Source organism: Adelges cooleyi, unplaced genomic scaffold (genome assembly GCF_023614345.1).
Source record: "Adelges cooleyi isolate 19-005CV unplaced genomic scaffold, UGA_ACOO_1.1 ACOO_flye_CR_arks_rails_tigmint_CR_PRNA_108, whole genome shotgun sequence".
NCBI lineage: Eukaryota > Metazoa > Arthropoda > Insecta > Hemiptera > Adelgidae > Adelges > Adelges cooleyi.
Genome location: NW_026095761.1, coordinates 6,159,267 through 6,176,231, shown reverse-complemented (window position 1 = coordinate 6,176,231; position 16,965 = coordinate 6,159,267). Strand labels below are relative to the sequence as shown.

The 16,965-nt window shown below is 32.2% G+C and overlaps 1 protein-coding gene across 2 annotated transcripts in view; it reads right to left on the bottom strand.

The window, feature by feature from the left end:
- LOC126844933 (uncharacterized) overlaps nucleotides 1-16,965 on the bottom strand; it is a 62,769-nt gene that overhangs the window by 33,823 nt on the left and 11,981 nt on the right. Inside the window, exons 2-3 of one of the 2 annotated variants that reach the window (XM_050583451.1) lie at nucleotides 6,217-6,342; nucleotides 4,300-4,336 (exon numbers count right to left, since the gene is read on the bottom strand). In XM_050583451.1, the coding sequence (XP_050439408.1) occupies nucleotides 4,300-4,336; nucleotides 6,217-6,342 (163 nt within the window). Of the gene's footprint in view, nucleotides 1-4,299; nucleotides 4,702-6,216; nucleotides 6,343-16,965 lie in introns of those variants that run through there. The other variant, XM_050583442.1, reaches the window with a different exon arrangement.

Genomic DNA, 16,965 nt, shown 5'->3' with positions numbered 1-16,965 from the left:
ACAAACACAGTTTTTCAAGAGTAGTAATTGTCATGGCAACATGCAACAGAAAATACTTCTATTCACCTCTTTTAAATGAATTATATGACATTGTTATTATGATGAATTTTTAATAGTCTAAGAAACTGAATAATGACATAAATGCAAGATGATATTAAACAATTTGATTTTGAAATATTTAGCCATAGTCGATAATCGGTTTAAGTAGATTATTGAATAGACTTTGATTCGCGCCTAATTTTAAGATTATCCCACCTAGGCTATGTTATTAAAAATAAATGATACATTTAACTGTTTATAAAAATGTAATCTGCCTTTCATTAATATAATCAGTAAATAGTTTACAAAGATGAGTTGAGCTCTGTAATTATAGACTGATTGATTCATGTGTCGTGTCGATATTTTTTATGTTTCCCTTGATGATTCACGCCTATAAACAATACTAAAATGTTGAATTGTGAGCGGTTGAGTAGTCAACAAAATTACTTCTATAAATCAAATTACTATAACATAAAATTAATTGACAGTGTCACGCGAGTAAAAATTGTCGTTACGGTACGCTGATTTCGATAGTACTTCAAGGTGCGACTTACATTTAATCTCCCAAAATCCACTAACATTTGTAATATTATTGTATTTGGCAATGGAAATTCAACGGTATCCGGTCCGTGCAATTTGACACCGATTTGTGTTTACTCGGTCTTTCCGCTGGTTTACCTTATTTAAAAAATATAGGTTATTCCAAATTATCTACCATTGTCGTACTTAATCGCATAAGTATATAATACAATGTACTGGATTTCATTGGTTTAGTATGATTGTAATGGCTTCACTAAATTCGATAAGTGGAGGAGTCCACCATGCTCTGTATTGGTCGTACTATATTACACTACAATTTACAAATACAATCGCATTTAACCAGTATGAAATATGCATTTTTTTCCTGCGAACTTCAACAGTTAACGCAAACGATCCGCCCTTGAACCGTCAAAAACTGAAATGTGACAATTTTTTTATATTAATAACGACAGTGGCCAACCTATTTTTTTGTCGTGAAAACATTTCACCTACTTATAGAGCTTAGTGCTTACACAACATTATTACTAACAGTTTATTAACAGTTTTTATCTTGTGATTGTGTTTAAATAGTTAAACACAATATACCAAAGAGCCAGAGTAAATGTTTCAGTGTATATCAACAATATTATAGCTTACGCCAAGAAGGGTTCTGATAACTTATTATATGTAAACTTGCCCGTTATAAGATATATTAATAGAGTAAAAGAAAATTATACTTTATCAACCCAAATATCTCACATAAATTAATCCTACCTACTCAAATACACTAGACAAACATGTAACTCAAGTTAAAATTATTATTATTATCATTATTGCGCATGGCTTTTATTGACCAGGAGTAGGTTTATGTGGAGGTTGGTACTTGGTAATATCTCTCTATCTCTATACAGTTTTTTTCTTAAAGTGAGTGACCATCCGTAGCCAAACGTCGAAACAACGACAACAAGGTCTAGCGCACTGCCGCTATACCTACTCAGCCACTTGTCCTCCACAAGTTTAAATTAACATTCAAGCAATCAAATTGTCAATAATGAGAGCTTAATTAACTACCTAAAAATCTACAAAGGTAAAAAGGAAAAATCTAACCTAGAAAATACACATAATTACCCAATTAAAAATGAATCCAGAATGCCTACAAATGAAAGGGTTGTATCTTAATAAACCAAAGTTTTTTCATTTTTAAAATTTTATGTGGAGCGAAAAATCTTTCCCGCTGAATTATAAATTTATTCAATTGGCTTTTTTTCTTCTTTCGCACCTTACCTCATATAAATGGAGTCAGCCAACTATATCCTCTCCTTCCACAAATGCCTAACCGTCACTATTTCTTTTTTCACTACACTCACCTGTATGGCTGTATGTCTTCTATTTATAACATTTACCTACTTCTACTTAACATTTGGGTACCTTCTTTTCAGTCCACTCCTGTTTCTAAATTCATTAACACTAATCGCGATGCATTTAGATGTTTAAAGGACTCCTAAAAATAAGACATTTAAAATCAATTCCACCCGTTACAGCTATACTAGAGTGATACAAGTAAAACCAAAATGTAAATACTCAACCAATATGATGGACGTTTGTTACGTTGATTGTTTTGCGGCTGTAATTTTGTTTCGTGCCATTTTCGAGTAGTAAACACAATATTATGAAATATTATAAGTATATATGTGTACACACGATGTTAGGCGATCGAGTCAAGATTATCGACTTGCGGAATTGATTGCAATAGGAATAGTGGCAATAAAGTTATTTAAAAAAAAATTAATTACCATATTCGTGGACGATAGTCGCACACGACGCGTTGGACTTGGAAACGTTTTGTGTTTTCACTATTCGATGATATTATTATTATTAGGTATTCATACTGTGTCGTGGATGTGCAAAGAACATTATTATTATTTTTATTATCGTTATTTAGAAATGCGTTTGTTGATACATACGCCATCGTGTAGGTATTATAATATGGAATTCGTGTACGTGAATCGTTTTCAGTATTAAGTCCCGTGTGACTTGTCTATAAACTTCATATAATATAAGATTTGCGTCAACGGAACGCACGCAATCCCGCCAAGAATAGAAAGACAATTCGCCACTCATTGCGTTTAATTTTTTTTTTAATAATTCATTATATTATTTGTACGTTGTATTGACTGTCTATAAATGCAATGGTAGTAGAGTTTGAGCGTGTGCTGTTAAACGACTGCAATTATTCACGTCTATGCTAATTTTGTACTTGCGCACACATTTTTCTGCAAACTAACGTTGGACATTCCAAATGCTTGAGGTAATTGTTGGTAAATGCTTGAGTAATTGACCAAGCGATTAAGATTTATTGGCGTTTTGTCAACTCCATTTTCTCTCAGGTTAATGATAATAGGCAAATAATAGGTATGAGAACATATTGTATATGTACTTTTTACCGGGGAAATAATTCATTCAGTAATAACTATACGAGTTCTAGACTTAATGATGTTCACGGTTTGCCGCAGTTGTTTTTAATTCATTTTTTTTTCCAAATTAAATTTCAAACAAAATCACTTGTGTAGAATCTCTAATAACCAGATTGCCGTAACAATTTTATGTAGGTGAACTACTCGTGTTTTCATTTTTCCCTACATTAAGAAATTGACACGGACTATGGTTAGCAAATATGTTAGGTGTATGGTGTATACATTTTGTATAAACAACAGTGAAAAGTATACTCTGTACACGATATATCTATGTGTATGATTATAAGAACCTATTTAATTTAATAAACACCCACAAATGTAGCTATATTATACTAAAAAAGACATATTTCCCAATGTTGAATTTTAAAAATATGTATGCATTTGTTGACGAATGTTCTAGGTTTCTTTGGAAGGCGATTTTCAATTTTCTCTTTTGAAGACCTCCAAAATTATTTTTTATTATATTTGAAAATTCAGTGATAATTCCCGAATTACATTTGAATTTAATTTAGGCATACCAAATTTTAAATCGAAAATCGGCCCTCTTAAGTAAAATAAGACATTAATTTCGCCCAGAAGACAGAGTACTATAAGTCGAGTGCTGAAATCCCAAAAAATGATATTATATTTGACGTTTCAGGGCACTTCGTTTGGTACAAAACTTAAATGAATCCTATTAATTAAACCGATAAAATGTTGTTGCCCATTAAGAAGGTTTTTGTTTCCTATGTGTTATGTACGATTGTGTGACAACTATTGTAAATATCTCCACATCGAAAATGCTTGGTTGATACGCATCTTTTATTAGTAAACTTGACGACTGATACAATATAAATAACGTATTCGTTATGATCCAAGTATAAGTCGTCTCTTCTATAACGTGTCGAGGACTTAACGCTTACCTAATACTTAAGGAGATTGTATAAATAATAAGCCATGCAGATAAAAAGCAGTTAATGTGCATCTTCGGTTTAGAACAAAGGGACGTATCAATCGTTCGTTGACTTTTCGATGGAGTAATTTTACATCCTTTAGAGTCCTTCATATGTTAGAGGGTCAAAGAATGTTGTTGGTTAACTAAGAGCGAGTAAAGTATGTACTCGAGTGTAAAATTATGCTAGATTTAATTTATGTACATATGAAAAACACGATAAACTTTTATAGGAAACCATATTTTACAAAAATCGAAAAATCAGTTTGGCTGATACGTCCATCCGGTTCAAGACTTTACTAAATTTAGTGTAAGTACAAAAATCATTGCGCTTACCTTCTTTGGTGGTGGCGATCAGGTTGTCCGGGTCGACCTGCGAAAACGAATATGAAGATGAGTCATTGTCGGAAGACATAAACGATATAGACGTGGTCGTGGTGGATCTATCCCCGGGACTTTTGGCGGACGGGCGATGAGGATATATGCCATGGCCGCTGTCGGGGGTAGATGGTGGTGGCACTATCAATATGACTACCATTCGAACAGACTTACGGGGTCGTTTTATGTGAGTATTTTATAACATTGATAGTTCAACCCCGTCGTTTCATTTTTACATTTAATAAAGGCAATTCGTACGGGCGGTTTTTTTTTTTTTTTGTTCAATTTTGTTTAAATTCAAATGAAACGTTTACCGCCAACGCGCGAGCGACGGGTTCGCCGACGGACGGACAGACTGAACGGCTAACCGTCGTGTTGTTGCGGTGGCGGCAACGATGCTCTCCGCCTCCGCCACCACACTGCTGTAATATTATAATGTATATTTTCTGCTCTTGCATATTATAGCGCGCTTACTTCCACTTTCTACACAGCTCATTCACTTTTCACTGCCAGAGGATAGAGTTTGTTTTAACTTTTATGGAAACCCCGCGCAAAGGTGAGAAAATAATGGTCGAGAAGTTTGCTAACGCTAGCATTCCACCAATCATAAAAAAATGATTCTGCGTATAAAAATGTTAAAGTGAATTGAATTTTAAAAAAAAGAAATTTTAAGGTCGTGTCACACTCCCTGTGTATTAAAAAGTAAATTGTATTTGTTGTCGAAACTTACTACTGGTGCCACTATCGATATGACTACATATATTCGATATTCGAACAGATTTACAGAGGGTCGTTATATAGTTATAACGCCAGTATCTGCATTCCCTTAGAATTTAGTTATTTTTATTAAAACATTTGGCTTTCATGCATTTTAACGGTCCATTCTTGTATAATATATTTTCTAATGCCAAAGTATTACTTTTATTTAAGCTTACCGGTACCCTGTTGTTTTATAACAGTTTACGGGTAATAATACATATACAGGCGTAAACTTTGCATTAACAGTGTAGTTGTCGGCCAAGCCGCATACGATAAAATACTTCAATGTATTAGGCATTGACAGGTGTCTAGGTATATACAAACATATAATTAAACTATATTGTTATGTTCTAATAACGCAAAACACATTATACCATACGAACATCAAGAAAAGTTGTGGTAATAAAACATAAGATGATTTTATGTATCAGACCGCATAAATGGATCGTTAGAAAGTACATAAACGATACGTATCGATTTACATCTACACTCTTATTTGATACACACATATATTATAATATATATATATATATATATATATATATATAGATAAAAATGTATATTATAAATACAACGCTACGCTTTAACTTATGGTCAACAGCTATCTCGCCCAAGTTATGACCCTAGTGTAAATGTACATTATAAAATACTACTACTATGGATCTTGATCGTTATTATGTTCGACCTCCTTTTGATATTTTTTAATGAACAAGATATCTAAGTTTCTACCGTATTTAACCTAAAAGGTTTATAATATATGTTGTATGTTATTCAATTTGTTTCATTAAAACCGTTTAGCTCTAGTACCAGAATAGATTATAGTTGTTTCATTTATTAAAATAAAACGTTTTCCACGGTAAATGGTAATTATCAAGATTTAATCGCTTACCCTGCTTTAATATTTCTATACAATCTGTATGAATTTTTCATTAGCTTTTTGTACATTACACATTTAAAAAATTTCAAGAATAGTGTTTTATTTTTGTGTGATCACGTTTCTAGTTAATTTAAATTTAAAAAAAAAACCATAATCATTTACTTAAAACTTGAAACACGCTGTATAATGGTTACATCCCAGAGGAATAGACGGATTTCATTTAAACATAATGCTCTTACCAAATCTAAGTTTTCCGGTGGTTTCGCCTCGTAGCGTCTGACGGACAAGACTTTTTTGTCGCTGTCATCGATAATAGCAGTGGCAGATGTTCCATAATCGACGTTCCTGGTCGTCACTTCAGTCATCTGAAACATTCAATGGTTTAATTTAGTCTAATGCCGACCACTACAAGGTATACACAACCGCTATTCAACCATATTCTATTCATATACCGAAGCTAGGTGTATGTACACGACACGTTCTGCACCACCGTCTTAAGACGAAACGGTGTACCTTTCTTTACCTACTGTCATTGTTAGCGCTACACAACCGATACACCTTAAAGATTCAGCATAGAAAATTTCCCACTACATGGCAATAACCAAATTAGAGCTGATCGAACACTGAGTACTCTACATGGTGCTACACGCATAATGTTATAATATCACAATGGGTGTATCACAGAATGTAACAACACACAGAACGAAGCAGCCACAAAATAATTCTACATTGAATTAACCAAATGATTAAACATAAGTTATAACATATACCCGGTGTAGGCGATTTTTGGAAAATGTTAATTTAAAGCTTAAAGTGTAATGTGTAATTATTATATTTAGTACGGCGGTTATGACTCATTTTTGGTCATTTATTTTTGTGTTTGATTATCACAGCATCCTCGAAAGCGAAATAAAAACATATTTTATTTTTCATATAAACATATCGACGCAGAATGAATTTTTTACTCGGCCCGTGGTGGTTTTAAAGAGAAAACATCTGTAATGAAACCTAAAGATTTTGGAGATAATATCACAGCTGTTATTTAATATGTTAAGTATTTAACTTAATATTAAATGTTAAAAAAAACTTTTTTTACTTTTTAAAACAGTAATTATATTTTTTAGGTCTTATTTTAAAATAGGATATAATAATTCCTCCAAGATGTCATCCTTATACGATTTCGTAATAGGTGCATTTGTTCTAAACTCCGCATAGAACGTGTAAAACGCATTTTGCGAAAATGAAAATATTACATTTCTTAATACAATGAGTATCATAATATTCACAATAGATATACACGGGTTTAATTCTTTAATTTGCAAAAAGAATTATACAGGTAATGCACATTTAAAGACTCATAATAAACAACATTTAATATTTAAAAACATAGTTATAACGCAACATTAATTACATAATATGTTGAATTTTGTTCAGGCTTTCCGTTTGGTTACAGCGCTCTTTGGATCACTGTACTTTGGTATAATTATTAAATTAATACACATTTGAATATACAAGTTATATGGTTAATATTTGCTCATTAAAACATAAGAACCGTCTATTTATATTAAATCCGGCCGTTATCGATAGTAATATGTATTGTAATTCATTTTTTTAACATATTGTTTTTTTTTTTTTTTACATGTACTAGAAATATCTATTATTATATCCTTACTAAGGAACAGACTTAAAACGTGCTAAGGCCAGCGTGCAGAATTCCGTGACCGTTTCAAGTCGAGAAGTATAGGAAGTACACATGGCGTTAAAGGTTGTCTAAAATTATACAGTCGGTATGCAACGTTTATTATAAATGTGTCTGAACCGAGCACCCGTAATACGCACGTTCAATGTATAAAAGTGGTCGTTTGTGAGGTCGCCGTCCGGATGAAGATAATAACTACAGTCGTATATATATATACATAGATAAGTGCTAATATGTGTGAACGTTTCATTAATGCAAACGGAATTCACGCGAGTGTTTTCTTCCGCTTACATCGAGACGTTGAACGCTAATGCTGTTACAAGTTAGGTGTATACACATTGGCCAGTTTAATTACAGTACACCGAGTGTTTCCGTAAAAGAGTGTTTTTTGTATAATAATTCAAGAATTAACGAAGTAGATAAATTTGAACTGTTCAACGTGTGACTTAGGTTTATTATTATATTACAAAAGACATTTTTGTAAGAGCTGTTCTATCCTATATACGACACGGCGTTCTTGTGTTTTTTAACTCACACCGTTAGAAATACACTAACAGCCTAATAAAATATGTTGTTTGTTCATTACGAATACAGTTTAGCCTCGATTACTCGACATCCGTCAACTCCATGATTATGTTCATCGGGTCTTGTGGGAATACAAAATCATAGCTTCTCCAATAACAAGTTTTTTTATTATATAGTATTTATCGATAAAACATTTTTTTATTTGTAATGATTTTATAGTTACCTAAAGAGTTATTAAAAAAAATATATTATGAAGCATAACCCTTCAAAATCATATAAAAATCCTTTAGTTCTAAAATTACTTTGATAAAAAAATGCCGAACTAAAATTATAATAAAATTATTATTATTATTGGTATGAATGATTTAACTTGCTTGAGTATAGTAACACAATGTGTTAGGTTGGTTATCTTAATTATTAATTTAAATAATTACACATAATTAATACAATGTTCAATAATTAATTACACGTGGTTATTATGAATAAAATAATTTTACAGTTAAAAGCGAATTGCTCAGACTCGGCACACAGTTATGTTGTTGAAATATTTGAAGTCACGTGGGATAAACATTTAATCATAAAGCGGCGATTCAGATAGGCAATAAACGTGCGCGCCGGCAAAAAAAAGCCTTTCGCCCAATTTCTCAATATACTTTTTTTCTAATATTATGATTATGTACTTAATAATATAACATGTCAAATTGTTCTGATATTTTGGTAGTTTTGTTAACAATAGCTTATTGTATAGTCATTTCAAATCATCATGCCAAACTAATTTTCTATCCAAACGTAGCATTTTCTTATTCTTAAATTGACGACAATTAGGTAGAGTTAATCATTTTTCCCGTGGCATAATTGTCTAAAAACCCTGTTTTCTTATTATTTTAAAGCTTTACCGAATGAAATTTACAAATCTATGAATAAATAAATATCATTAGTAGACGTTTAAATTAGAAAAATTAATTGTGCGATATAATCATTGAATAAGTGACTGCTTTGTTGAGATAAACAGAGTACTGAACAAGCTTTTTATGAAAATATATAATATACATTTTGCAATTCTAATATATTTGTAATGGAATTATAAAATTGTTAGGGATCATGAAATTAGACAAACTCATAAAAGTAATAACAACTAAAATATCCAAAATATATTTTTCAGTTTTTCATACTGATTAATTTCAAAAATGATTAGATGACGTGATAGTTTAAAACCATATATTACAATCAATCACATAAGGGAAATATCATGGCATCTCATGGTGGCATGATATTGGCATGATGATAGCGTTGGGCTTTCAAGGCCTGTTATGCTACATGATGTTGGTGATAATGGAAATATGGGGGAAATAAAATATACATTTAGGTTGGGTAAAAGTTACACAAATTATAAAAAGCCACTCCCATATTATTAATTAAAAAAAACATTATGGAAAGTAAAAAGCATTTTGATTGACTTTTAAAAGATTGTTCTCATTATTTATTATGTATCAAACAAAATAGAGTAATATTGACGATGGTTGTGTTTTTAAATCACACATAAAGTAAATAATTTATAGATTAGTTGAAGAGAATAAATTTTTCCCCCACCAATACAATTATTATCATGTACGTTTAAAGAAGCAACTGCAAACGTCTACACAATAGATTTTCTATTTATTATTAATTTTTGGTTCACACTGTTCCCAGCACTCATAAATCAAACGATACGAAGGACACACTTTTGATGACAAACGCTTTGTTGCCGACCGGGAGGTCAGCGGCACAATATGACAATAGGCACATTATTTTTCTGCAAGACAAATGAGATATTAATTCTGCCGAACGGGTGCAATATCGTATTCTTTTATAAAAGTTAGTTATTTTTTTAATATCCGATGGTATTAAATATCAATCAAAGACACACGCACAAGCCAGCATGACCCCTGAGAGGTCATTAGTCATCACCGATCTGCGTACACAAGTTCACGTCTTTAACGATTGTCATTATTATTTTATTATCTATTTTATTTTACTGCGAAATAGTGGCATTCTTTATTTTTATACTACAACGGTTTACTTGAGAATAATTGCAAAAGTTACGAGAAAGACATTTGTACGACAATGGCGACGACACTATATGAGATAAATCGCACAAACCATATCCTAATAGATAATTATTTCACAGAAAGAATGTACTCGTTCAATTGGTCCAGGAAAAGATGAATAATTCAAACTAAAAATCAACGTTGCGTCTGTTTACGCCTATCAGCAAGTTAGTCGAACAATCATTTTCATAATTTTAAATAGTTTTTTTTTTAGTTTTCACTTTAAATGTGATAAAAAAACTATACATCTATCAGATGTATATCTATACAGCTGATCAGATCGAGTGAGGTGTGTCAATTTGTAGCTCTAACTTGCGGTGTGTACTGTAATTGTCATACAACAGTTATTCGATGTAATTACGGCATATTTTTTCAAAAATGTTATGCAACATATATATATATATAGGCATATATTAGATAAACAAAGAATTAAGTGATTGTTGTGCTTGTTAACTGTAATTGCCTTTTACCAATAGTGCATCGGAAGGTTTTTTTCTTTTACTAAAATCGTGACCCTCGTAAATTGAAATTATTACATTTCCTTTCTCCGTTAAACTAGTATCTGATAATAATAATAATAAAAAAAATTTTTTATTTTTATTTTCAAAGGTTGACAACCCGTCTGCGGCAAATCCATGTCCATCAGCGTCGATTCGAATATTATATATTTTACCGTTGTACGATGTGTTTCTTATCTGTGTTATAATGTCGCTTAATTTCTTACATGCTCATTACATGACTATTATAAGAGTGCTAATTAAGTTAGAGGCGTGTTGGGGAGGACTTAGGCTAATTATACGTTTCCATAAGACGAAATCATTATTAAATATCCATATTGTGACGTCCATTAATACTGAATTAATATAAAACGATTTAATGATTAATTAACAATTAATTTAATATGAGCCAGTGGAACGGGACTAGACTAGATATGCAGGTACAGTAATGTACACTTTAATACATGCTGGCGTTATATACTATATATTATATAGTATATAACTTTTATGACGTCCCCCTCGGCAAGAGCTCATAAATAGTAATGAATATTATTGTTGTGACATTGTAACCATTATAAATTAATGTGCATGCATATTTTGCCGGTTAGATTAAAATTAATTTTTTACACAAAAGTCGTACAATTTTATAATAAAATATTATGTATTGCAACACACACCTTTGTTATTTAAAAAATTGACTACTATTTGATTTATGTTATACCGGTATCATGGGTTTAGTAGAAGTGTCAAAGTAATTTTTTTTTGTTGAATAAGTAAGACCACTAAGCATGTGAATACAAACACTTTGATGTATTGTTAAAAAAACGTCACTCCTACTAACGAACACTTAAATACCTTAAGCTGATGTATTTTAAAAAATTGGAAATTATCTGTTAAAAGTCATGGTTCAAAACATTTTCATAAACATAAAAATACATAATTCCTTTAAACTAATGAATATAATGCGTTTCTCGTGTTTTATGGCGACTTTACGGTTTTACTTCAGAATGATATATTAAAATATCGTAGCATTAGTGTGTCCTTTTTGTATATGATTAAAACATATATGATTCTTTATTGTATATTATAATCTTACCGTTAACGATAACATATTATACGGATGCTGCACAACGAACGCCTTATTATAAATCACAGCTTTAAATTCACGCAACGACTGTCGTATTAAATATAACATCACAGATAATATTTATTTGATATTTCAATAAACTATACAGGTGATGTGATTTATAAATTTTAAATGTGGAACTTTAAATTAACTAATAGTATCTTTTTTAAATTTATTTACTTCAAACAATTTTTAAAATGTCCGTGCGTTTCGTAACCAGATCGGTTACTTATACAAGTTTGTTGAGCAAAACAATATGAGTCAGTGCTTACATTTATAGACACACCAAATCCGCCGAATTATGCAATCGGGGTTTTTTTCCTTTCATATCCACTTGCCCGCAGAGAAACGGGTTTTCTCGGAGTTTTACGATTGTTTCAAGACTTACTAACGTATTAAGACTCGAGCCCGCCCCAATCTTTAATGTCGAAGATTAACCCCACGCCGTGCCGCGCGTTGGCCCGTTCCTAGAATTTGAAGCCCTATGAATCCTAATCCTTACTCAGAATTACGCTTCCACTCCTTGTCCATTGATGTATCTATGTTGCCTGTGTATAATCTTTAATTTCAAATTACACCGACTTTGCGTTAAACGTCGTTAAACCCGAGGTCCTGCGCTTACATTTAATACTGACCGTCGACGCTGGTGCACGCTTATAATATACACAGACACATACAATATAATATGGAAGTCAAATAATTTAATGCCGCCATATAAGTCATTTGTAATCGAAATTGTACAACCAATGTAAGCGGAACGACGTTGCTCGCCCTGTTGTTTTACAGGTTAAAAAACAAATACATACATAGTGTATACTTTTTTACATTTATTGCTTTATTTTCTTATCACGACCAGATTCCGAGATGTATGTATATATATATATTTTTTTTTTTTTTTAATTAATTTAAAAAAAAAACTCGATTTATTCATTAACGACGTTTGTTTGTGATCTGATCACAGTGGTTATCTAACATTAGTGTTATGCTGCCTAAAAGCAAAAAATAAAAAAACAAGTTACTAATTTAAACAGACGATTCGACTCGGCACTCTAGTGTCACTTGGAATCGCATTGATATGCGTAATAATTATACACTGCACTTAGAATTTCCCCGGCCGGTTGGCCACAACGAAATGACCCGGTCAGCCATTAAATTGACAGTGCACATAAATAAACACACACACACACACATTTGTATATAATAGAAAACAAAACTGGACCTTGTCTACTGCGGGCGTTAACACTGTTAACAACGCGTTAACACTGCGGTAAGACTTTCACGATTGAGTAAAAACATTCAAACGATATGAATCATTTGAAAAGCAGTAAAAATAACTTAGAAATCGAAATTTGTATATCAAAGTTGCACTTTGATATACAAATTTATGAGATTTCATGCTATGAGATTTAATTTTAATCCTACCATAATTCCGGATTTATGGGCAGGCAACATAGACATTTGCCTTGAGCGACATTATTTTTGGCAAATGGTTTTTGATGAGTTTTGTTTCACTCCATCTGTCAATATGAAAATTGATAAATCTTCAAATTGACCTTTGAATTCTACTACTAAAAACGCGAAAAAAAGTGTATGCTAGTTCAGTAGCCTATTATATAGTCGACTGATACATATTATAATTATCGTTGCATTGCAGTGGTATATTGAAACCTATTGGGAAAATGTATGTAATTGTTCTATATTGGCCAATTGCTATATAATATGTGTAGGTATATCGATTCGTCCGCCAGTTTTTCACACGTCACAAAGTTGTAAGTCGTTAAGAAGTAGTTGCACAACCACCGCACTGTCGCGACGTTGGCCAGAACAAAATAGTAATTTATTGTTGTGTAATTCGGACGGCGTGCGACCCACGTTTCGGTATCGAAGACGTCGCTGACCCTCATACATAACACCTATCGTTATAATGATGATAATCATTTTGATAATATTATGTACAGACATATTAAATGCGGTATCGGCAGACTTTTGTTTTGGCCCGGAGTGGAGCATTGAATGTCCTTAACGTTTGGCAACGCACTTAATGAGCCGACGCGTCGAGTGAAGAGACTCGGACCTATATTATATTGGTGTTGTGAAATTCGCTATAGTTTAATAGCATGTGTGTGAGAGCATCGTGCGCTGATATTGTGTTTTACAGGTCACACCGTAGGTGCGGATGAACACGAAGACGAGCAGCAAACTCCTAGACTTTTTAACTCGTTTACAATAACTTTATACCCATTATATATTATTATTATTTTTTGTTATACGTTGTGAATTGTGTGGTTGCTAATTGTGCGGTATACGTACCATTGCAAAACAATATATTGCGGAGTACCTACGTTTTAACGTACATCTGATGATGATAATATAACTAAACTATGTGTGTTAATTGTATCTTGATCTTGGTCTTGGACGTGACTATAATTTTGGAAGTCAACTAATAATTTATGCGTAAACCTGTCGATTTTGGCTAAAATTATATCGTCGATTCTATTAACGATGTACAATGATATATTTCACGTGTTGACGTTCACACCCACGGAGTAGGTAATATTTAATAAGACGAAGTAAAACTAGTTCTTGAGTCAATGGCGACACCACATCGACCAATGTATTATTTGATTATGCGTGGGTGCGCTACAGCAACAGGAAGTCAGCAGGTTTTCGTGCTTACATATATACATAATGTGTATAAAATGTACAAAATATATATTTTGTGAACGGTCATTTGAGCCGAATCGCTATACTTAATCGTTGGCACCTATCCCGAACTAATCCGAACAATTATCCGCGGTACCTACCACAGATACCATTCTTTGTTTACCGTAGGCAAAAAAAAAACATAACGAGAGCGAAACAAAAAAAAAAAATGTCGGTATAATCGATTTTGTTTTTTAAACTTATAAAACCTCAATAGATGACATAAGGAAAGAAAATGTATAATTTCCTTTATGATATTATCTTGTATAGACGTTTCCATACCGAAAGCAATTTAATGTAAAAAGTGAGAATTGAAGAACTATTTTTTATTATTTCCTATAACGACGGTGTATAATTAAGGTACATAAAAAGTAAGCTAGCCTCTGGCGATAATTATTTGCGTAAATCGATAATTGTACATTTTTACATAAATTAAAAAAATATACTGACCGCTAGTGATAATATATAATTTGCTAATTGAACGGTCAATTAGGCTTACATCCAAAAACTAAGACAGTAATAGTTTGAAATTTCAACATAAATATTTGCAGACAAGCGAAAATCATCTACACATGAACTAAATATATCTGAGTTAAGTATTTCATAACTCCCAAGATGGCCGTTTGACCGTTACGTCTCATTGTGTCGATTACTCGGATAACATCAACGAGTCTGGTGCTCAGATCATATGTGAACTAAATTCACAAAGAACCTTGGCTAGTTAATTATAGTGCATATCCTTATTTATATTACCCGTATTTCATACTTAAAGCATATCAGTTATTATTTCATCATGTCAGATATTCGTTGGAAACGATTTAAATATATTAATCTGGTAATTGCGAAATCTACTTTGAATTTCCAAACCTAAAGATATCAGTTCGTTATAATTATAATACAATTATTTACATTTTTTTTTCTGTTAGCCGAGACCTAACCTAATATAAATAAAAGGTAACAAATTATTTCATTGATATCATAATTAAAACAAAAAATAATGAGGAATAACTAATAATTATTATCAAAAATATTTAAAATTTTAATTTTATTAGAATTCTTATTATTATAGTTCAAAGAAAAAATTGCGACCAAAGTGTGATGATCGGGTAAAAATATTTTAGCAAACTCACCCTTAATTTTTATTTCTAGTAGAGTTTGTACTTTGTCCCCCGGAATTTAATGTCCTTTTTACATTATATGGTAATTTTGTCAAAAACCTAGATGAATGTTAAGTCCTAGCAAAAAGTTGTTTGAATTGTTCCTGTTCAGTACTTTGAGCTAATAATATTGTAGTTGAAAACAACAACAAACTAAAGTAACATAATTATATACAATGGCGTTTGACGCAAATAGAAAACCACCGTCATTTGGAACCAATACCGTAGAAGGTTAACATAAATATTATGCTTTAAACACCATATGAAGCAGATTTTCCATCTAAAGAAATAATAATAATTAACGTATTTCTTGGCAGCAATTAAATTGAAAATATTTTGTAAACATCGGATAGCTAAAATAAATTATATGAATAATTTTCACGTGGACACCATGATGTAACCAAACCGTTTCAAAAAACACAATGTCATTTGCTTGCTCAGGTCTCAGACAATATTGGATCATCACCTTGTCTTATGATCAGTTGTTTGCCTTAAACACTGATTCTCTTATCAGTAACAAAATGTTACACAAAAAGCGTCTTATGAATTTCAGTTAGACCCCCAACCAAAGACAATATGTCTTTTATCATAATGACCGAGTCGCACTATAGAGATATCTCCATACGGTTTCTTTCTAGTTTCGACCGGTCTCATTAAAAGTTTATGAGGTACACCTCAGCAGCGTTGGATCAATTGTCGGACGAATCAATTATTAATAATAGTGATTATATTACTACCATTGTTATTATACATTATGTACACCGGATTGATAAACGAGGTGTGCCCATCGAGTACGGTTATCTCGGCACGTCGTCGAGGTTACAACCGTCATCCATTATGACAATAATGGAAGTCGACAGCAGCACTGTTCTTTTTTGTATCCCTCTGCTTTAAATTACCGACTGTAAAACAAAACAAAAATTGAACTCGAGTCTTCAGTGAATGATTGATCTTTCGTGACTGGACAATGTAACAGAAACGAACGGTGTTGCTAATTGCTCGGATGCCAGCGAGTTCGAGTAACGTCCGATAAACTGATTCAATGGGCGTTTTGGCGGTTTCTTCCCACGTGCTGAGCTCAACCGCATTCTATTGGATCACGATTCCCCGTGCAACTTATTCGACTCTATTTGTTATAAGAACAACAACAACAACAACGTGTGCAAATATCTTCGAATCGCTCGAATTGAGCTC